The 22,973-nt window shown below is 29.6% G+C and overlaps 1 protein-coding gene across 1 annotated transcript; it reads left to right on the forward strand.

Annotated features, from left to right (window-relative positions):
• Positions 1–1,944: 1,944 nt before the first annotated feature.
• On the forward strand, positions 1,945–11,203 carry LOC113854286. Its single transcript, XM_027485200.1, has 7 exons — positions 1,945–4,548; positions 4,684–4,804; positions 5,619–5,860; positions 7,201–8,067; positions 8,362–9,112; positions 9,306–9,635; positions 11,190–11,203. Exons 1-7 carry the CDS (start codon positions 1,945–1,947, stop codon positions 11,201–11,203), a joined length of 4,929 nt encoding a protein of 1,642 aa, XP_027341001.1.
• The last annotated feature ends 11,770 nt before the right edge of the window (positions 11,204–22,973 follow it).

Here is a 22,973-nt window from a genome sequence, read left to right on the forward strand (position 1 = left end):
TCACTTCCTCCTCCGAAAAAGCATTAACAAGCTCCTCATTCTGTAGAACAGAGACTCTTGGTAAATTATTAATATCAATAGTAGGTCGAAGCCAACTTCTACTACTAAAATGAGCCGCAAAATAGGACATCACACCTGTTTTAATCTCATTAACCTCTTGGTAAAATATCAGGAATAATATTTCATAAGAGCAGTTCAATCCATGTCTAAAATGCTGAGAGTTTGTTCTTAATCTCCGATTACCTCATCTTTTCTTATCATTAAAACATATCAACAAACATCATCTATATATATATATATATATCCACTTACAAAATGAACACATTAATTCGCTAAAGTTTCCATACCACATCCACCTAGTTCTATAACATATCCCATTATTAATTATAATCCAATCACTTCATCTCTCTTACATATACCCATAGCGTATTCAATCTCTTTCATTCTCAATTCATCATAATATGTGATCACATTCTATAGTTGCCTTCAGTATTACATGAGGTCTTACACAATAGGTGAATAGCTGCCGCTGAAGCCATGTATACGGATACAACATATACACTAAAAAGGGTTCTTAGCACAAATACAGTCCAGAGTGTTAGTCAGGAAATGCGTGTGTAGCCATATGATGCATCCACACTTTTATAAATTATGCACGTTTAGCGAATGTCATCTATCACCTGCATTTCCCCTAGAGTGCTGTAGTCGGCTCTTTATTCCATACTCTCAGTGTATCGCTGTGACTATTCACACTAATTTCTTTCTCACTAGTTTATCTATTATTTACAGATCAGCATGTTACAATACACGTATTGTGATCATATAATTTAATGTATTATATAATACATATATTGTGAATACACCCGTTGATGTGTTATAATACCTGTATTACAATCACACTAATTCACAGCTACAATTCTTGCATTATAAACACACATTTCATGATTTCAAATATCCAATTTCATTCGAATACAACAGTACATATACTTTCATGCAAATGATCCATCATTTATTTCATTTCCACATATACTCAGTTTCCAACTAAGTTCAACAACCATATCATCCTACAATTTCCACATAACTTCAAATATAAGCCCAAATCGAATAACATAGTCAATTATATATTTTTTAATATCTCAAAATAATCAATTATCACCCCTTAGACATCTCAAATTTAGGAAAATATACATCATCAACCTATCATACCACTTAATATTTCCATTTATCTCTATATAATCTCACGATAAAAACAAATACTACTGGGGTTTCTAGAGAACCAATATTTCTATGTTCTAATGATAAAATTGAACCTTCTTTACCTCGAGATGAAGATCCAGAAAAAGTTTGATGAAGAGGATCGCACGTGATGAAATTTCTTCCTATACAACACGAGATACCCTTTTAAAATAGAACATGGACAGAAACGATCGGTAAATCTAGATTTAAACTCAAAGAAACTTATTTGGAGTCACTTAGATTGAGTATCCAAGGTAAATCTAGATTTAAACTCAAAGAAACTTACTTGGAGTCACTTAGATTGAAAATGATTTATTTATTCATATTTAAATTTAAGTATTTTATAAAAATAATTAATTCAAATTGAGGATGAATAAATTCTCACTTTTTTTTTCTTTACACACTTTAAAGGAGATAAATTTGATTTATTGCATCTCCATTTTTGGCATAGTCAAATAAAAGCATGGATTTATATATTATAATAATTTAATTTCAAAAAAATAAAAAAAAATATTTTATTTAAATATAATTTTTTATCATGATCTCTTTTATTAAATTTTTTATTTAGTTTGTATTTATACTGACAATTCTATTTTTGTTCAAAAAAATCTATATCAATAGAAGCTAATTTTAAAATGATATATATTTGTTTTGGTAGTGATACGTTAGCCAAGGGAAAAGAAGATCAATTTGCACATTATTTAAAACATGAAAGTAGTAACTGTTGCACGTCAATTGGGTAACTTGATTTCCTACAAAAGCATTTTGGAGAATCTCAGGAACGAAGTCAAGAATCTACAACAAAAAAGACAAAGGGTGCAAGAAAATCTTACTTGTTTGGATTATGAGGAATTCCAGACTAAAAGTAAGTGGTTAAATAAAACTGATGGGTTTTTTAGAGAAGTGAATGAATTTGTAAACTACTATGAAGGAAAAGGTTCTTGCACAAATTTCCTATGGTGGTACAAGGTTAATAAACATGCAAGAAAGATGATGCAAGAAATGTTACAGTTACAAGAAGAAGGTAATCTTCATCTGTTAGTGAAACCACCAAAAGATTATAAGGCCCCAAAATCAAGAGCAGATACTATAAATGATATTATGGAGTCCCTGAAGGACCATCATATCCAAACAGTTGGAGTATGGTGGATAGGTGGTGGAGGCACAACCTTATTAGCCAAACAGGTTGGAGACCAAGCGAAAGAAGAACAAAACTTGTTCAAAGTGGTTATCATAGATGTAGCTGAGAAGCCAAGCATTGAACAAGTTCAAGAAGATATTGAAGCTATATTGGGTCTCCAGTTTAATGGGGAAATGCATGTGGAAAGAAGAAACAGATTGCGTCTTAGAATAAAGAAAGAGAAAAGTATTCTTATCATCATTAATGATATGTGGGGAGAATTGAATCCGCAAGAATTTGATTTGGATGAAATTGGAGTTCCTTTAGGTGATGAACATAAGGGGTGTAAATTATTGCTAATATCAAAAAGTTTGGATTTCATAAAAAATTTGATGGGTGCTCCTAAGGCTAAGGTTTTTCAACTAGAAATGTTGCTAGAAGAAGAGGCCCAGAGCTTGTTTGAAAAGATGGTTGGAGTCATTGCTCAAGATTCTGAGGCAAGCTCCATAATAACTGAAATAGTGAAAAGTTGTGAAGGTTTAGCTCCTGCGATTTTTACTATAGCCAAGGTATTAGAAAAGAAAGACCTGCATGCTTTGCAAGATGCCTTGATGCAGCTAAAGGAACATGTTGCACCAATAAGACTATGTTACAATAGTTTAGAGAGTGAAGAACACAAATTCTTGCTCTTGATTCTTACCATCAGGGGAAAGAGAGCCGTGAACAAGCATAGTATATATTTAGACATGTGGGAAGGTTTATTAAAAAATCTTGATACATTAGAGGCTGCAAGAAGTAGGTGTGATTCATTAATCAGTGATCTTAAGGCCTATGGTCTTCTGGTTGAAGATGAAAAGGAAACTGTCAAAATAAATGACTTGATATGGCACACTGCTTATTCAATAGCTCAAAGTCATCTAAAAGCTTCAATGATTTCTAAAGAATGGCCACCTGAAGAATGGTTGAGAAGTTTACGCTTCTGCAACATGACTATTGAGAGTGGTGCACAGGTTCATGAAAAGTTGCAGTGTCCAGACATTCAAGAGATTATACTAAGCACTGACAATCCCTCAATTCAGGTTCCCAATTCATTTTTTGATGAGACTAAACTTCTGAAAGTATTAAAACTTATTGGTTTTGATTGTTTAAAACTACCTTCTAGTTTTGGTTTGTTAAAGAACCTTCAAGCATTATCCATGTATAATTGCGAATTGGGAGACATAACTATAGTTGGTGAACTCACAAACCTACAAATTCTTGTCCTCCTCGGAAGTAGAATCCAACAATTGCCTAGAGAAATTGGACAGCTTCAGAAGTTGCTAATCTTGGATTTAAGAGACACTTATCTCCAGGTGATTCCATCCAATGTTCTTTCAAACTTAACTAGTTTAGAAGAATTGTATTTGAGAAACTCCTTTTGCAATTGGGAGGTTGAAAGATCCAACAGTGAAAACAGAAATGCAAGCTTGAAAGAGCTAACAAACTTGCATCGCTTGGCATATATAGAAGACTTGTATGTTCCTGATCCTGAAGCATGGCCAATGGACCTGTACTTTGAAAAAATGAAATCGTACACGATTTTCATTGGGGATAGGTGGACTGAGACCCATAATGGTGATCATGGGTTAAAAGTATTGAAACTCAAGCTCAACCAACATTTGCAATTGGAGGATGGGATTGAAAGGATGGTGAAAAATGTTGATGTCTTATACTTAGATGAACTGAATGGTGGTGTCCAAGATGTTCTGAGTGATTTGGATGAGTTTCCCCATCTACAATCGCTCTTTGTACAAAACAATGTTGAAATCAAATGCATAGCCGTGAGTTCTAGTGATGATCATCACAGTGGTGCTTTCTCCAACTTGGAGTCTTTGTCTCTAAACAATGTAAGCAATTTAAAGCACATATGCCAGGGTCCTCTAAATGAAAAAACTTTCTTCAAAATAAGAGTCATCAAAGTACAGCAATGCCATGAAATGAAATATCTCTTCTCAAATTCAATGACCGAAGGTCTTCCTCATCTTGTTGATTTAGAAGTTTTAGAGTGCAAACTCATTGAGGCAATTGTGGTTGGAGGAGAGGAAATAATAGAGTTTCCTCAATTACGCTCTCTAAGGTTACAAGGACTCCCTGCATTATTATGTTTCTATATGCATTATTCTTACCGTGAACTCGCACTTTTTGATGAAATGGTATGTATATATTTGATGAATTCTCACAAATTACTAATTTTTCTTCTACTGTTTTACCTTTCATTACAATTCGAAAGCTAAATAGTTTCATTTGTTAATTAAGGTGGTAATATAAAATTTAGTGTGTATATGCAGATTTCTTGTCCTAGTTTGGAGAGAATGGTGATTTCCAATACTAGTGTAAGATACATATGGAGTTTTCCATATAATGTTCAAAATTCACTTGGGAGGATAAAGAACCTATACATCGAAGATTGTGAGAATCTGCTGTCCGTTTTTCCTCCTCCGTTATCCACAAATCTTCAATATTTAAAGACTTTAGTTGTCAAAAATTGCAGTTCCATAGAATACATTTTCGTTTTGGGTGACGAGCACATTCATCTTCAAAAATTAAGTATCCAATTGATTTGTTTAACTCTACTTCGCCTACCAAAATTGATCAACGTATGTTGTTGGTTTGAAGTTAAGAGAGGTAAATTATTATATTGGAATGATATTTTAAAAGCATGAGAAGCAATTTGAATTGAAAATTTATTTGTAATTACAAAAATGTTATCTTATTTTTATTTTATTTTTTGTATATAAAAATATATTGATCTAGGAAGCTGTAAGAACAATAAAAAAATATTCTTATTTTTGTTACTATAAATATTTAAAAATAAAAAATGCAATAAAAATAAAATGATAATTTTATAATTAAAATAAAAAGCACTTTCTTAAACCAAAAATATCTATAAAAGTAATGTAACATGAATAAGCCTCATATGAAATATATTGTACATTAATTTTAGTGCATGTGTGTGTGAAATCAAATATGAATAGTGACATTCATGATTTTTTCCCTTCAACTTTAGAAAGAAAATGGAAAGGTTTATCTGTAAAAGTGGGTGCATTACAAAGTATAGTAACAAGAAGCAATATTTTCTTTGTGGGAATTTTATTTTATTTTATTGCATTTTATTTTCTTCCTTTAATATGTTGATTTAAAAATATTATTTTTACATATCTTGTTTTATTTATTTATTTATTCTTTTATGCTGAATAATTGGGAGACAATTGACGACTTTTAGATGATCTACCTGTAGTTGGATTTCGATTTGCTGAAATGACCAAAATGCATCTTGAAGACTTGCCATCATTTATAGACTTGATCAATGAAGGCCATGTTGAATGCTTGTCTTTGGAGAATGTTGTTATCAACCACTGCCCCCATTTGCATAAATTTGGTTTGGGAAGTATAGAAAGGTCACAGTTGAAGTCAATGATCATAGACAATCAAGACCAAATTCACAATGATGCCCTAATTAGTCGAGTTTTTTATTTATTGGTTAGATCTCTCTCTCAAAAATCCAATAAATTTTAAATATTAATAAATTTACACTGCATATTTATATTTTATTATATTTTTTTATATATTTTTTTATTTTTAATTTTCATCCAAACTTTAGAAAACAATACGATATCTTTTCTAAATATTCATAAAAAAAAATTTGAAACCAAATTTCTGTAATAGATGATCTAATATATCTATTACTAATATTAAAAATAGAATAGTCATATTTTATTAATCATTTATTTATATTTTAATTTTATATTTTTAATCATGAATGGTTGCTACACATTTAAAATAGAAAATACTTTATACAAATAAGTATATGTATATGTCATTATCTATCTGACTAATATATGTTTAGGATTACACATAAAACTAAATGGATGAAGTAATTTTTTTACTGTAAAGTGTATGTTTATTTTTTTAATATGCAACATTTATTTAATGCTACATTTTCATTGATAGATCGAGGTTATTTCAAATTATTAACATGTGAATTTAAGAGTGATTATCAATTTGTTATAACTAACAGAAGGAGTCTAATACAAATTACAACCAAAATTAGGTTAATAAAAAAAAAGTCATAAACCAATTTGTTACTCTGTTTCCCCTCCTATAGCTATGAGAAATAGTGACTTGCCAATTTCTTTTCCTAAAATTATCAATGGTACTTATAACAGGAGCACATTAAGGATGAGTAATATCCAATTGATAGAACAATAATAATACGTCACAATTTCTACATTATTAATACATTCATGAATCTTAAGTTACAGACAAAATTAAATATCCATCTTTCGTAACAGTCCTTAAAAATTCTAACACAACCAAAAGAATCAGCATCAACTGTTTTTTGAAGCCAAGGTAGTATCAATTTTCAATCCCTAAAATTTGTATTACTGATATTCTGAATTAAACCATCGATATGAATGATAGAAGCAATTATTTTGCAATAGTTAGGTATTAGAATTGGTTAGTCCTTAAAGTTATGTTCGAATTATTTTCACTTGGTTTGTTGTTCAAAGTAATTTACTAAAGCAAGAAAAATCTAACAGGATGAGATGTCAACTATAAGTGAGTTTACTATTGATGGGGATGAGCAATTAAGCAAAGCAGAGGAATTATGTGAACACAAACATTTCTTTCTGACTCACCTTACAATGTTTAAAGCAAAAAATTGCAGCGAAGGAAAACGTTTGTATCTATTTTTACGCTGCTTGGAAGAGAGGTCAGAACTGCTTGAATATATCACCATTGAACACTGCAGAACACAAACATTGCTATTTGGCATCAAGTTTTTTAAAGTCTTTTCCTTGAAGGAATTGGTATTAATGGAATTACCAGACCTGGTGAACATATGGAATACTGATGTCTTTGGTTACGTTAAGCTCGATAATTTGAGAAAGATACACATCAAGAGTTGTCCCTCTCTGATGGAAGTCTTTCCTAAGTTCGTTCCTGAGCTCCCCCGACTGAATGAATTGAAGATTGAAGAATGTGGGAAGTTAACACAAGTTTTTCAACAAGATAGAGCTTCTCATTATCATATTAAACTCCTATCATTGAGCAAGGTGGAGCTTATGTACCTCCCAGACTTAATTATGTTCCATCCCAACAATAAGGATGCAGAATTCCCAGTTTTAGAAACATTGGTGATACAAAAGTGTCCTAAGTTGAAAATGTTCACCCATGGGCTTGCAACTGCATATCATTTGTCGATACACCTTGATTCTTTCTCTAAGTTAAATGAACTCAAGTTGGATAATTGCCACACGTTGGTTTATGTCATTTCCTTTATGACGTCACAACAGTATCCAAAATTGACGAAACTCACTGTAAGTCATTGTAACTCATTGAAAATGATATTCCGCATCATAAAGGAAATATCATATCCTACAGAGCTTTTGCAGCAGCTAACTGAATTGACTTTAATTGACCTACCCAATTTGACTCACATCCTCAACAAAGAAATGGAAGAGAATGAGATCTCCTTTCCTCAGTTGAAGTATGTTTCTCTTGAAAATCTAACAAAGCTCACAACTGTATTTCCTTCTACATCTCAATTTCCATCCTTGGAAACATTGATAATCACAAATTGTCCTGCTCTCATCACTTTTCTTGATGACTCCTTTGAGCAGAAGATTCTCCCAAAACCTGCAACCTCAAACTATTTCTTCCCAAATTCTGTAAGTTTATCAAAATTTAGAATAAAATATTCATTTTCATTATATATATCTCTATATATATATATATAATATATATAATATATAACAATAAATCTTCTCCACTTTTGATATAATCTTATGGTCAATCTCAGTTTTGTATCAAAGTCAAAGTCATCATGTTTATGATGGAAAGAAATTGAATGATGTAATTGTACTACGCTACACAATCAATTACAGTTCATTTCATATTTCCTATGTAGTTTTGTTTTTATCTGCACTCCCTAGACATTGATAATTACCATTTGTTCCTTGCAGCTGTCATTGAACAAGTTGAAAGTACTTTGTATAATAAACCAAGATGTTGAGAAACTCTGGCACTACAATAGCCCCCAAGAATCATTTTGTGAACTGGAAAATCTAACTTTGAGGAACAACAAATTGTTGAATGTCATCTCTTCCAACATGATCAAAAGATATGACAAACTAAAATCTATGACTGTTGATAAATGTGAATTTCTGACAGAGATATTTGACATTGAAGATGACAAGCAAAATCATAATATCCATGAAATGTTTCCTCAACTGAATACATTAGCATTGAGTAACCTAAACAGTTTGACATGTCTCTGGAACAAGGAACCTCAAGTTCCATTTTTCTCAAATTTGATGTCACTTCAAATTGTCCACTGTGATAGCCTCAAAAGTTTATTCTCAACTTCTTCTGCCAAAAATCTTGGAAAACTCAAAATGTTCAAATTGTGTGATTGTGAAAAAATAGAAGAGGTAATATCAATTGATAAAAATGAAAGTGTATCTAAAATTTTCCCTGAAGTAGAATGCCTTGTACTAAAAAATCTTCCAAAGTTAGTCAGTTTTTGTCAGCAAAATGGGACTTTTGAGTGGCCTAAATTACAAACAGTGAGGGTGAGCAATATTCCAAGCATGAAGACATTTTCAGAAGGTCATGTGAACACACCATCGTTAAGATCAGTTTATATAACATTTGTTAAGAAATACTGGCTGGGGAATTTGAATAAGACCATATCATATATTCATCGCAATTCAGGTATGTAAATTTTAATATCACATACAAAACTTCGAATAATATAAAGTTAGTGATACATGTTCATACATAATAACATATGCTTTCTGAAATATGCCTCATGTATGTTCTTAATTTAAATTATTAGATGACAACAATTTTCTTTTGACATTATATTAACATGTTTCTAACTTTTTTGAAAAATGCTAAACTTTAGGATGGGAAAATCTAACTCTGAGCAACAACAATTTGTTGAGTGGCATTTCTTCCAATATGATCACAAGATACAACAATCTAATAAATTTGACTGTGGACAAATGTGAGTTACTAACTGAGGTATTTTATCTTGATGATGACAAACAAGATGAGAATATCAAAGAAATGCTTCCTCAACTAAGGGCAATAACATTGAGCAACCTAAAGAGTTTGACATATGTATGGAACAAGGAACCTCAAGTTCCCTTTTTTCCAAATTTGGTGTCACTCAACATTGTCAATTGTGGTAGCCTCAAGAGTTTATTCTCATGTTCTGCTACCAAAAACCTTGGTAAGCTGAAATTACTCAAATTGTGTAAGTGTAAGAAAATAGAAAAGATATTATCAGATGATAAAGAAGAAAATGTATCCATTATTTTTCCTAAAGTAGAGTGCCTTGTACTCAAAGACCTTCCAAAGTTAATTAGTTTCTGCCAGCAGAATAGAACTATTGATTGGCCAAAATTACAAAAAGTGTATGTGAGCAACATTCCAAGTATGAAGACTTTTTCAAGAGGTCAAGTCAATGCACCATTGTTAAGATCAGTTTATATAACATTCCTTAAGAAATATTGGCTTGGAAATTTGAACAACACCATCTCATATATCCATCACAATGCAGGTATGTAAATTTTAATTATATACTTTGAAATTTAAAAATTATAGATTTAAATATTTTTTAGTCTCTATATTCGTACAAAAATTTCATCTTAGTCTCTTCAAACTTTTTTCTTTTAGTTTTATCTCTTAACCTTTTTATATTCGATCCTTTTTTCTCTAGTAATGACATGATTAATTAAAAAATTATTTTTACCCCTAATAATTACATAACTAATTAAAAGATTGTTATGTATTATTTTTATTGCACCATGTCAATAAGAGAGAATAAAAGTATTGAATTTTAAAAAAATATAAGTTAAAACTAAAAAGAAAATAGAGACTAAAATCGAAATCTCAAATATACATATATATATAAAAGAGTTCAAAACATATTTAAGCCACAATATAACAATAATACATGTTTGTACACAATAACATAAATCTTTAGGATTATGTAGTTTTCTTGTTTAGTGGAATTCCGTGGATTAACTTTCAAACCTTGTAGAAAAGTAATTTTAGAAATATGATAAGTTTTTTATTCTCTTGGATTTTTTGAAGGACACCAAATTCAAATGAAATAATAAAATTGGTGAAATACTAAAGAGTTGAGTTAAATGTTTTTTGTTTCTTGCCTAGGAAAAGTAAAATCCACAATAAATAAATACATTGTTTGCTTGAATCTTAAATTCATTTAAGAATTTTTTTTATTTGCATAAGTTAATTCAGAATTAATTAAACTGCCGTAGAGTCAATGAGAATGAGAGAGTTGCAACTTAGCACAAAAACGTAAGTGTTACAAAATTATGCATTATAGATAGGATTATCATTTAATTATTGGTTATTACTTAATATTTATAGTAAACAATTTAGAACATTTAATTATAATTATTAGTATCATTTAATTTTTTTATCAGCTTTCAATTAATATATATACATACATATACATACATATATATATATATATATATATATATATATATATGGTGTCTATATTATTCTATATTTTCTATTAACTTTAAATTTAATTTGCTTTTAGTTAGATTCTTATAGGTTCTTTAAGATGGATAATAAGTATTTTTGTTAGATAAACTATGAATTTATGTTATTTATTCAAAATAATCCAAAATTTTCAAAATTTCATTATTGCTCTTAATATATATTATGTAGCTTTAAACGTAAAAAAAAAATGTAATTGATTTGGTAAATTTGGTTTATCTGTTTTATGCCCTATTTTTATCAATGTTAGGAATGGAACAATAGGAAGGGATGAAAGATAAGAAGACTCCAAAATGGAAGAGATCGTAAAGAATGCTTCAAAGTCATATTAACCAGTCAGAAAATGTGTACGATACGACCTTTGGAGATGCAATTCATTATCTATTATGTATTTTTTTAGTCAAAGGTTAAGGACTTAAATCATATATTTTTTAATATTCTTAAGGATTAAATTATGTTCAAAATTATATACTTTTATCATTTATTCTTATAAATATAAATATTTCAAGTAAAAAAAGAACATAATACAGATTATGACTGTGAACATGTACAAAACCTTCTTTAATTAAATATCATATATAAATATATCTATTAAGCATTTACAAAGATTTATTAGTGAATGCGTATGTTAAAAAAAAAATATTGGAAGAGTTAGAATCTATTTTAATAATCACTGTGGTCAAATTATATAATTTGAGACCGTCTGTTAATTCATAATTTGGAGTTAAAATTGTGCAATTTAGTTTCTCTTTTAATAATCACTGTGGTCAAATTATTGTTTTTTGTAATTCAATTAAAAACACGTGTGACAATACATAAATTATAAGTTAATTTCTCTACCAAAATTTGATAGAGATGAAGGATAATTTAAATTATTATATTTTTTAATATTCTTTTTATTACTTTGTAAAGTAAATATTTATTTATTATTGTGTTAAAAACATAAAACATATTAAATAATTTATTCATTCAATAATTAGAAAAATATAAAATAAATTGTAAAAAAATTAAATTATTCATTTAAATTTAGTTGCCACACGGCTTTACATGAGAGATGCTATAGTATACCTGACCTAATCGAAGCTCTGTATATAGTCATAATAAGTCTAAGAAGCTAATTGCATTCTCTCTTTTGTGTTTTTAATGTAACAGTTAGCCCAATCTAATCTTGTCAATGGTCAGGTTCCTTTGATTGGAGGAAAGTAATTGAGTTACATGCAAAACTATTCTGTGTGTGTGTGAACTTTTTACAAGGAAAACAAAAACATTTTCTTTATGTATGACTAGCAAATATTCTATGAATTGCACTGATATATAAGAGAGAAAAGAAAGGTAATTAAATTAATTACAAGGGAAATGAGTCACAGAGGTAACTAATAATGTAAGTTGTAATTACTATTCAAATTGTGGGAAATGAGGGGTGGTAGATATAGTTATTCTACGAGGGGATATTGAATGAGTTTAGTATTAACAATAGCTGAAGATGCAAGAAACAATTGCAATGAAGCAAAGAATAAATGCAGAAACATAAAGCACATAAAAAAGAAGCATTTTAATAACATATGTTTTAAGCATAGAATAATTATAAATTTATGTTAAGGAAAGTATTCATGAAAACTTGCAGAATCTAACTTTTCTTATAGAGATCTCCAAAGTTGTTGCGGGTTGGAAAAAGAAGGCACACTTCACTGCAAGTTCATGAATAGAGTTTTTAGATAATTTATTAAACCTTCTCATTCTTCTTCTTGACCTTGTTGGTGCCCTCCCTCACTTGTGAAATTTGAAGTGCATTCCAGCGTTACCTTAGCATACTCACCTTCATACGTGTAATCCTCAAGTCCAGGTAATAGCTTTCTCATATTTCTCATTTCAATAGCATAAGCACACTACTTTAATATCTGTTGAGGGGAAAGGAATTTTGTAAATAATCGTCAGTTTGTTGCATGTTAAAGTCATGAAATGGTCATTGTAATTTTAAGTTAAATATACGCATTAATATTAGGAATCAAAGTTTAGAACACTTCATCACAAATCAACAGTATCATCCCTTGTCATGTCTTTATTCTAACCTCATTATCTAATACTTTTATAACTACAACCCTTCTTATAATGTTTGAAACACAGGCTCTACAATTGTGATTTCTCAAACTACCAATGTTGAAATAAGATAAAGTTAACTAAATAAAATATATATAAACTTGCAAGAATATGAAATCAACATATCTTATTGAAAATAAATAACTATCTAACCTTGTGACCAACTCCACATGCAATGTTCTTAATATAAACATCATGGCAACCAAATCCGATGGACATTATCATCATTAGTCTTTACATTAAAAAAGCTGATTTAGTGAAGACAATTAGAGATGGAAGTAATTTTGTTTGTATTAGAGACGGAAATAAAAATAACTTTTCATAATTGGAGATAAAATGTAGCAAACAGAGAAAAAAAAAAGTTTTATATATTAGAGATAGAAATGGTTTGTCTCGACATTTTTGTCTCTATTTAGCCTATTAATAGTATAAAACATAATTTAGAGGCAAAATTTAGTTATCTTAAATTTATTTCGTCGCTAATTAGTCAATTAAAATTAAATATATACTTGTGACTAGAGTTGAGACATTATCTGTCTCAACTTTTTTTTTCTAATTTATTTTTTCTTTAATTAGAGTAAATAATAGTTTTCTTCAAAATATAAGTTATCTAATGATAAATTAACATATTTAATTTATTATTTCAAACAAAATTACTTGTTAAATTATATTTTGATTATTTTTAGTTTATATTTACTAGTAGAAAAAAAGCTTTTTACATCGGTTAAAAGAGGCCTTTTACATCGGTTCCGTAACCGATGTAGATATAGGCGATGTAGAAAGTTCAGGACTTTTTATATCGGTTGTTAAAAATTGATGTAAAAAGTGTCACTTTCTACATCAGTTGTTTAAAATAACGATGTAAAAAATGTTCTTAATGTTCATCTTCGTCAATGACATTAGTATTTCTCTTCTCTAAGAGTTTTAACGTTTGCATCAATATTATCAATTTATTTCTCAAGTTAAATTAAAATCCATAAACATCAATGTTTATGGTGCTCGTCGTGTTCTTCATGTTCATCGTGTTCGCCGAATTCTTCATATTTATCGTGTTCTTCAAGTTTTTCATGTTCGTTGTGTTTGTCGTGTTAATTTTGTTCGTCGTGTTAATTTTGTTCATCGTGTTTGTTGTGTTCGTCATATTTACTGTGTTTATCGTGTTTCATTATTGTTCATCTTTATTTAAATCTGAAACATAAAGAATATGCAATGTTCATCAAATCGTTTATTAAGGAAGAAGAAACAACAAAAAGTGAAACAACCAAAAAATGAAAGAAATTAAAATAATTTATGTACCTGGAAAACCTTTACACGTTTGTTGTTCACCTAGCTAATAGAACAAAAGTTTCAGAAACTTAAGAAAAATATGTGTTCGAGTCTCCAATTTATGCTATTTCACTGGCGCATATCTAAAAATTTGAAATTTGAATTGATTCTCAAAAAGTAGAATGTACAATTTAAAAATGCCACCTCATTTTTTTATGTAAAACGGTTATTTTTACAACCGATGTAAAAAGTATTTTTCACATCGGTTCTTCTAACAAACTCATGTAGAAAAGTTTGCAAAATTTTCAAAAATGCTGCCGCATCTTTTTCTACCTCGTTTCACAAAAAATCGATGTAAAATCCTGTTGTAAAAAATGTTTTTTGTACTAGTGATTTTTAGTACTTAATTTTTTTATCTAACAATTATAGAAAATTATTATTATTTATAAAACTTTTACTACACTTATTTTTTATTTATAAATTTTATTGAAACATAGAGACCGTTCTTATTAGTACAGTCAAATTAAAATTGTTCTTATTATGAATGTATAAGTTGCAAGTTGATAACATATGGTTAAACATAAACTTTCTTTTAAGTTTATTTTATATTTTAATTTTTGTCATCTACTTGAAAAATTTTGGTTTGAGTCGTTGTAATTTTAAAATAATATAATTTAAGTACTTATTCATTAATACTATATAGAAATACTTATTAAATGATTATTGGCATACGTTGTCATACAAATCATAGATAAACATGTGTACTTCTCCCTTTTAATCATATTTTAAAATATGATTTAAACAATTAGTCAATTAAATTTAAAAATATAAAGTGTGATCATGTGATTGTACATACTTTATATACAAGATATTTAGTTAAAATGCATGTATTCAATATTATTTTTTTACGGCTTCTTTTACTGTATTGAAAATGCCTTTTGTGATATATTGATGATTACTACATAAATTCCTTTTACTGTGATAGGCACATTGTTGATTCTTTAGTGATTCATAGATACGAGTTGTTGCAATCACTCTCTATGTCAAAGCATCAACACTGCAGCATCTTTTTGGGTACAATTTAGGCTTTATCTAACTTTTTCTTTTGATTATTCAATTTCTTTTTTTCTTTACTTATACCATTATTACACAATAATATATGCTGACGTGTTATATGTATGATTAATTGCATAGTAAAAATGATATTTATATATAATATGATATAAGTTTTTTTATTTTAAATTTTAACTTTTTTTATATATTTAACTTTTTTTTTTCTTAACACTACTATCGTCTACAACTATAATATTAGAGTAGGTTTGTTTACTATTTTAAAAAAGTTTTCTCTTTTCAAAAATTAAAAATTTATTTATTTTTAATTTTTTTAAGAATAACTTTTTTAAAAATTGTAAACAAACATGTTCTTTGTATGTTTTTATTCTTTTTAAGTTTAACATATTCTTGAATTAATTATACAATAAAAAAGTTATATTGTATAAAGAACACTTTACGGCAGCTGTTTTTGGCGTGGGTGAAGAGTAACATTTTGCTGAAAATGAGCTTACTAGTATGCAATAACTAATTTCTCAATGACTAATATCTTAATAAAGTGAATTATAGAGACCAATTATTTATACATAAAAAAAATAGAGATCATTTACTTTTAACAAAATAAGTAAATTTATTCTTACTCTTTATTTTGTTAACATAATTAATTATTTTAATTTATTAAATTTTAATGTATAAAAATAAAATATAACAAACTTTATCTAGGTGTAATACAAAAAATTATTAAATATTTTTTAAAAGTGGAAAGATATGTAAAGTAAGAAAGTGATTTATTTATTCATGGTTTAAATTTAAATATTTTATAAAAATACTTAATACAAATTGAGGATGAATAAATTCTCACTTTTTTTTTCTTTACACACTTTAAAGGAGATAAATTTGATTTATTGCCTCTCCATTTTTGGCATAGTCGAATAAAAACATGGATTTATATATTATAATAATTTAACTTTAACAAATTATAAAATATTTTATTTAAATATATTTTTTATTATGATCTCTTTTATTAAATTTTTTATTGAGTTTGAATTTATACTATGATTTAAGTATTTAGTTACTTTTTTTAAGATAAAAAATTATTATTATTATTATTATAGATTTATATTTTTATTTGAGATTAATTTTTTTAGTATTAATGTAAAGTTTTTTACACTGTTGGTTTATTAAAAAAATATAATGAATACAATTTTTATGTTAGACCTTACAGAAATTAATAAATTTTGTTGACAGGATAATTTATGATTAAATGATAGTGTAATTTTCATATATAATTAGTACATTTAAATTAAACTATTTCTTTTTACCGTTACATTATATTCAATATATAAAAAAAAACTAACTTTACAATAGCAAAATAAAAATTATAAGAAACTAATTAATTAATATCATAAAAACTATAAAACATATAAGGAAGCAATATTATAAAATCACAACTCCTAGGGAATGATATAAACGCAAGTATTAAAATAAAAAAATTCAAAATAACTATAATTTTTTTATAATAAATAATGATAAAAATTAAAAATATAGTTAAATTAAATATTTATATTTTAATAGAATATTAAATTATTCTATAAGTAAAGTAATAGAATTATTTTTTATGCTAAATTTTAGTAATCTATAAATATTTTTCCATAAACATTCATGTAACTATGTAAATAACTGAAATAATATAGATGTTTTAAATGTTATATAGATGAATACATTTGTTACTTTATCAAATATTTTCCCATTCTACTTCAGAGGATTTAAACTCAAAAGCGTGAGCCATTTACTTCAAATTCATTTTCTCTTACTTATTTTGAAATACTTATTCAAAATATAAAGTTTGTAATACAGTCTTTTTACTCTTTATCTAACACAAATTTTTCATACTTTTTACAATTAGCTAAAATAATATTACAAAAAAAATTACAACTTACTCAAATTAAAATAATTTCAAATAATAATAATAAAACTTTTGTTAACATAGGGAGTATTTAGTAAAACTAGTGGATAAGATAACTAAAAGTTGAAAAATGAAAAACTAGTTGATTTAATTAAAAACATTTGATAAAATTACCTTTTAATTTTTAAAATGATAAAAAAATAAAATCATTAAATTTTAGTCCATAATTTGAAATTTGATATATATATATTTTAAATAACAATTTTAAAATTTTATCTCATTTTAACATGTTCATTAAATGAAATGAGATAACATAAAATAATTTATATTATCATTTTAAAAATTTTATATTATAAAAAATAAGAATGAACAATTTTAATATATTTTAATAAGATTTAATAACAAAAGTGGTTTAAAAAGTTGAACATGAAAGATATAAAGGTATTAGATTTTGGAAATATCAAAGAAGTAAAAGAAAGAATTGTTAAAAATAATAGGAATAAAAATAAAAAATATTTTTAACTAATAAAGAAAAATTAGTGTTTAAGTCACCTACTTCAATCATCTTACAAAACAAAATTGTTTGGTTAAACATGCTATTAAACTAGTATAATCAACTTTCATTAAGTCAAAATGATTTTTCTAATGCACTTATAGTCCCTGTCTGAAAAAACAAATCAAAGTATTTATACTGACAATTCTATTTTTGTTCAAAAAGATCTATATCAATAGAAGCTAATTTTAAAATGATATATATTTGTTTTGGTAGTGATACGTTAGCCAAGGGAAAGGAAGATCAATTTGCACAATATTTAAAACATGAAAGTAGTAACTGTTGCACGTCAATTGGGTAACATGATTTCCTACAAAAGCATTTTGGAGAATCTCATGAACGAAGTCAAGAATCTACAACAAAAAAGACAAAGGGTGCAAGAAAATCTTACTTGTTTGGATTATGAGGAATTCCAGACTAAAAGTAAGTGGTTAAATAAAACTGATGAGTTTTTCAGAGAAGTGAATGAATTTGTAGACTACTATGAAGGAAAAGGTTCTTGCACAAATTTCCTATGGTGGTACAAGGTTAATAAACATGCAAGAAAGATGATGCAAGAAATGTTACAGTTACAAGAAGAAGGTAATCTTCATCTGTTAGTGAAACCACCAAAAGATTATAAGGCCCCAAAATCAAGAGCAGATACTATAAATGATATTATGGAGTCCCTGAAGGACCATCATATCCAAACAGTTGGAGTATGGTGGATAGGTGGTGGAGGCACAACCTTATTAGCCAAACAGGTTGGAGACCAAGCGAAAGAAGAACAAAACTTGTTCAAAGTGGTTATCATAGATGTAGCTGAGAAGCCAAGCATTGAACAAGTTCAAGAAGATATTGAAGCTATATTGGGTCTCCAGTTTAATGGGGAAATGCATGTGGAAAGAAGAAACAGATTGCGTCTTAGAATAAAGAAAGAGAAAAGTATTCTTATCATCATTAATGATATGTGGGGAGAATTGAATCCGCAAGAATTTGATTTGGATGAAATTGGAGTTCCTTTAGGTGATGAACATAAGGGGTGTAAATTATTGCTAATATCAAAAAGTTTGGATTTCATAAAAAATTTGATGGGTGCTCCTAAGGCTAAGGTTTTTCAACTAGAAATGTTGCTAGAAGAAGAGGCCCAGAGCTTGTTTGAAAAGATGGTTGGAGTCATTGCTCAAGATTCTGAGGCAAGCTCCATAATAACTGAAATAGTGAAAAGTTGTGAAGGTTTAGCTCCTGCGATTTTTACTATAGCCAAGGTATTAGAAAAGAAAGACCTGCATGCTTTGCAAGATGCCTTGATGCAGCTAAAGGAACATGTTGCACCAATAAGACTATGTATTAGAAATTGATACAAATTTCTAGAATAGTCTAGAAAAAATACTAAGAACAATCTAGGAAAAACTAATTGTATCTTCTAGTATGTAGATGCTTCTAGAGAAAGTTCTAGAATATTGTAAATCTTCAAGTTTCTAGATAGCTCTAGTATATTGAACCAAATGGTGGATGATGCCTATAAATAGGCATGCTACCTCATTGTAAATGCAATGAAGAAGAAGTAATCAAGACAACAATTCTCCATCTCTTGAGTCTCTTACTAAAACTTCTTCAACTACTATTTTCAACTATTCCTACTAACACATTTCAACTATCTTACTCATCTCACCTACACTAAAAACTATCAGTGGCATCAGAGCTACGTTCGGTCATCTACTGGGCGTAGAAATATTACCATACTATTTCAAAATTAAAATAAACTACTTCCAAGAATTTCCTAACCCATGGCTAGCACTACTCAACCATCATCTCTTCCCGTCCCCATTTTCAATGGCGAAAATTATGATTTTTGGAGCACAAAAATGAAAACATATTTCACTTTCCAAGATTTGTGGGATGTTGTGGAAGAAGGATTCACTACTCCCTCAGACATATCATCCCTTACTGCAGCTCAAAGAAAAGAATTGAAGGAAAATAAACAAAAGGATTCAAAGGCCTTGTTTACTCTACAACAAGCTGTGACTGATGCAATTTTTCCAAGAATAATGGGTGCTACAACAGCCAAAGAAGCATGGAGTATGCTGCAGGAGGAGTTTGAAGGAAGCGAAAAGGTACGCGCTATAAAACTCCAAACTCTACGACGAGAGTTTGAATTATTAAAAATGAAAGAGTTTGAGACCGTCAAGGATTACTATTCCAAAATAAAAGAAATGGTTAATCAAATGAGAGCTTACGGAGAAAATATTCTTGACAAAAAAGTTGTTGAGAAATTACTGATTACAGTTCCCCGTAAGTATGATCCAATTGTCACCACTATTGAGCAAACAAAGGACCTATCTACTCTATCAGTGACAGAGTTGGTAGGGTCCCTTGAAGCTTATGAGCAAAGGTTGAAAAGGCATGATGAGGACTCAATAGAAAATGTCTTTCAATCAAAGCTCAAATTACGGTCTCAGAATAAAGGGAATGAAGCAAGAAAGAATAATGGAGAAACTTCTAGAAACAAAGAGAATTCTAGAAATTTCTCTAGAAACAATCAAGATAAATACTCTCCATGTGGTATTTGTAAGAGGACAAATCATGCTGAAGAAGAATGTCGGTATCGTGGAAAACCACAATGTCGACACTGCAAGAAATTTGGACATGTGGAAAAGTATTGTCGCAACAAAAACAAGTATCAAGCAAATTTCGCTGAAGAGGATGATCGAGAACCACATCTTTTCTATGCTACCCAAGATCCCAGTACTGAAACGAGTGGAAATTGGTACTTGGATAGTGGTTGCAGCAATCACATGGCCAAAGATATAAACATCTTCAAGGATATCGATGAATCCATCAAAGTGAAAGTTCGAATGGGGAATGGTACTATCGCTGAGTCAAAAGGCAAAGGCACTGTTATGGTGGAGACAAAGAAAGGTACGAAACTTATTACTGATGTCTTACTAGTCCCTAACCTCAAGGAAAATCTCTTGAGTATTGGCCAAATGATGGAGAAAGGTTATTCTCTTCACTTCAAAGGGGACACATGTAAGATATATGACAACAAAAAGCAAGAGATTGGCCAAGTAAAGATGGAGAAAAGAAATCGAAGTTTTCCAATAAGCTTTCAACAAGGCGCTAATATTGCCATGAAAGCAGAAGTTGATACTTCACGACTTTGGCATCGAAGATTTGGCCACTTCAATACTCATGCCTTAAAACTACTACATCAAAAGAATATGATGAAGGATCTTCCATATCTTGAAGAAAATAATGAAGCTTGTGAAGGATGTCTCCTTGGCAAGCAACATCGATTGCCATTTTCTACTGGAAAAGCTTGGAGAGCAAAAGACTTATTGGAGCTTATTCATACAGATATTTGCGGACCAATGCGGACACCATCACTACATGATAACAGGTATTTTATCCTTTTTATCGATGATTTTTCTAGAATGACTTGGGTCTACTTCATCAAAGCAAAGTCAGAAGTCTTTGGAATTTTCAAGAAGTTTAAGGCCCTTGTCGAGAAGCAAAGTGGTAAACAGATAAAAGTATTAAGAAGTGATCGTGGCAAAGAGTATACATCTCAAGAGTTTGATAAATTCTGTGAGGATGAAGGCATTCAACGACAACTTACTGTCGCATATACTCCACAACAAAATGGAGTAACTGAGAGAAAAAATCGCACGGTAATGGAGATGGCTAGATCCCTGCTGAAGGAGAAAGAATTGCCAAATACTTTCTGGGCTGAAGCAGTTTATACTGCTGTCTACATACTTAACAGATGCCCAACTAAGGCTGTCCAAGATAAAACTCCAATTGAAGCTTGGAGTGGGCAAAAACCATCAGCAAAACATCTAAGGATTTTCGGATCAATTTGCTACATACACATTCCAGAAGAGAAGAGACACAAACTAGAAGACAAAACCGTACGAGGTATCTTCTTGGGATATAGCACACAGTCAAAAGGATATCGAGTCTACAACTTGCAAACCAAGAAGCTCACCATTAGTCGAGATGTTGAAGTTGATGAAAATGCTGCTTGGAATTGGAAAGATGAAAAGGTTCAGAAAAATGTTTCCATACCAATGCAGCAACCTCAAGAAATTGAAGAAGTCTCAGGTGAGAATTTTTCACCTCCACAACAACAACATTCCTCACCAGAGTCTACTCCAAGACGAGTTAGATCTTTGGTAGATATATATGAGACCTGTAACCTGGCCATAACTGAACCTGAGAACTTTGAAGCAGCATCAAAACAAGAAGTATGGGTCAAGGCAATGGAAGAAGAGATAAAAATGATTGAGAAAAATAACACATGGGAGCTAGTAGATTGCCCCACAGATAAAGATATCATTGGGGTAAAATGGGTCTATAAGACCAAGCTTAATCCCGATGGCACCATACAAAAGTACAAGGCAAGGCTGGTAGCTAAAGGATACTCACAACAACTTGGAGTTGATTACAACGAGACATTTGCTCCAGTTGCTCGCCTGGATACTATAAGAACTCTGATTGCTCTTGCTGCACAAAAAGGATGGAACATTTATCAACTTGATGTAAAATCTGCCTTTCTCAATGGCATTCTTCAAGAAGAGATTTATGTGGAGCAACCGCAAGGCTTCGTCAGCAAAGGTAATGAAGGCAAAGTACTAAGACTAAAAAAAGCTCTATATGGATTGAAGCAAGCTCCACGAGCATGGTACAGCAAAATTGATCAATACTTTGCAGACCAAGGATTCAGGAGGAGCAAAAGTGAAGCAACTTTATACACCAAGATCCAAGGTCAGTATGATATACTCATTGTCTCCTTGTATGTAGATGATCTTATCTGCACAGGAAATAATGTGGAGATGATAGATAAGTTCAAAGAAGATATGATGAAGACCTTCGAAATGACCGACCTTGGCTTAATGAACTACTTCCTCGGAATAGAGGTAAAACAAAAGAAAGAAGGAATATTTATCTCACAGAAGAAATATGTTGAAGCACTACTCAAGAAATTTAAGATGAATGAATGTAAGATAGTCAGCACTCCATTGGTGACAAATGAGAAATTGAAGAAAAATGATGGTGCACCGGAAGCTGATGCATCACGTTACAGAAGTTTGATTGGAAGCTTACTATATCTCACAGCCACACGACCAGACATAACGTATGCTGTAAGTCTTCTTTCAAGATTCATGCAAAGTCCAAGC

The sequence above is a fragment of the Abrus precatorius genome, unplaced genomic scaffold, assembly GCF_003935025.1.
Source record: "Abrus precatorius isolate BTA unplaced genomic scaffold, Abrus_2018 Scaffold11, whole genome shotgun sequence".
In the NCBI taxonomy this organism is placed as follows: domain Eukaryota; kingdom Viridiplantae; phylum Streptophyta; class Magnoliopsida; order Fabales; family Fabaceae; genus Abrus; species Abrus precatorius.

What these genes read in the sequence shown, in the direction of transcription:
- LOC113854286 (XM_027485200.1), top strand. Translation starts at nt 1,945, where the DNA reads ATGAAAGTAGTAACTGTTGCACGTCAATTGGGTAACTTGATTTCCTAC. An exon ending in GAACCTATACATCGAAGATT is followed by an intron (nt 4,805 to 5,618) that starts GTGAGAATCTGC and finishes GACGACTTTTAG; the next exon opens with ATGATCTACCTGTAGTTGGA. An exon ending in ATGATGCCCTAATTAGTCGA is followed by an intron (nt 5,861 to 7,200) that starts GTTTTTTATTTA and finishes TTTTCCTTGAAG; the next exon opens with GAATTGGTATTAATGGAATT.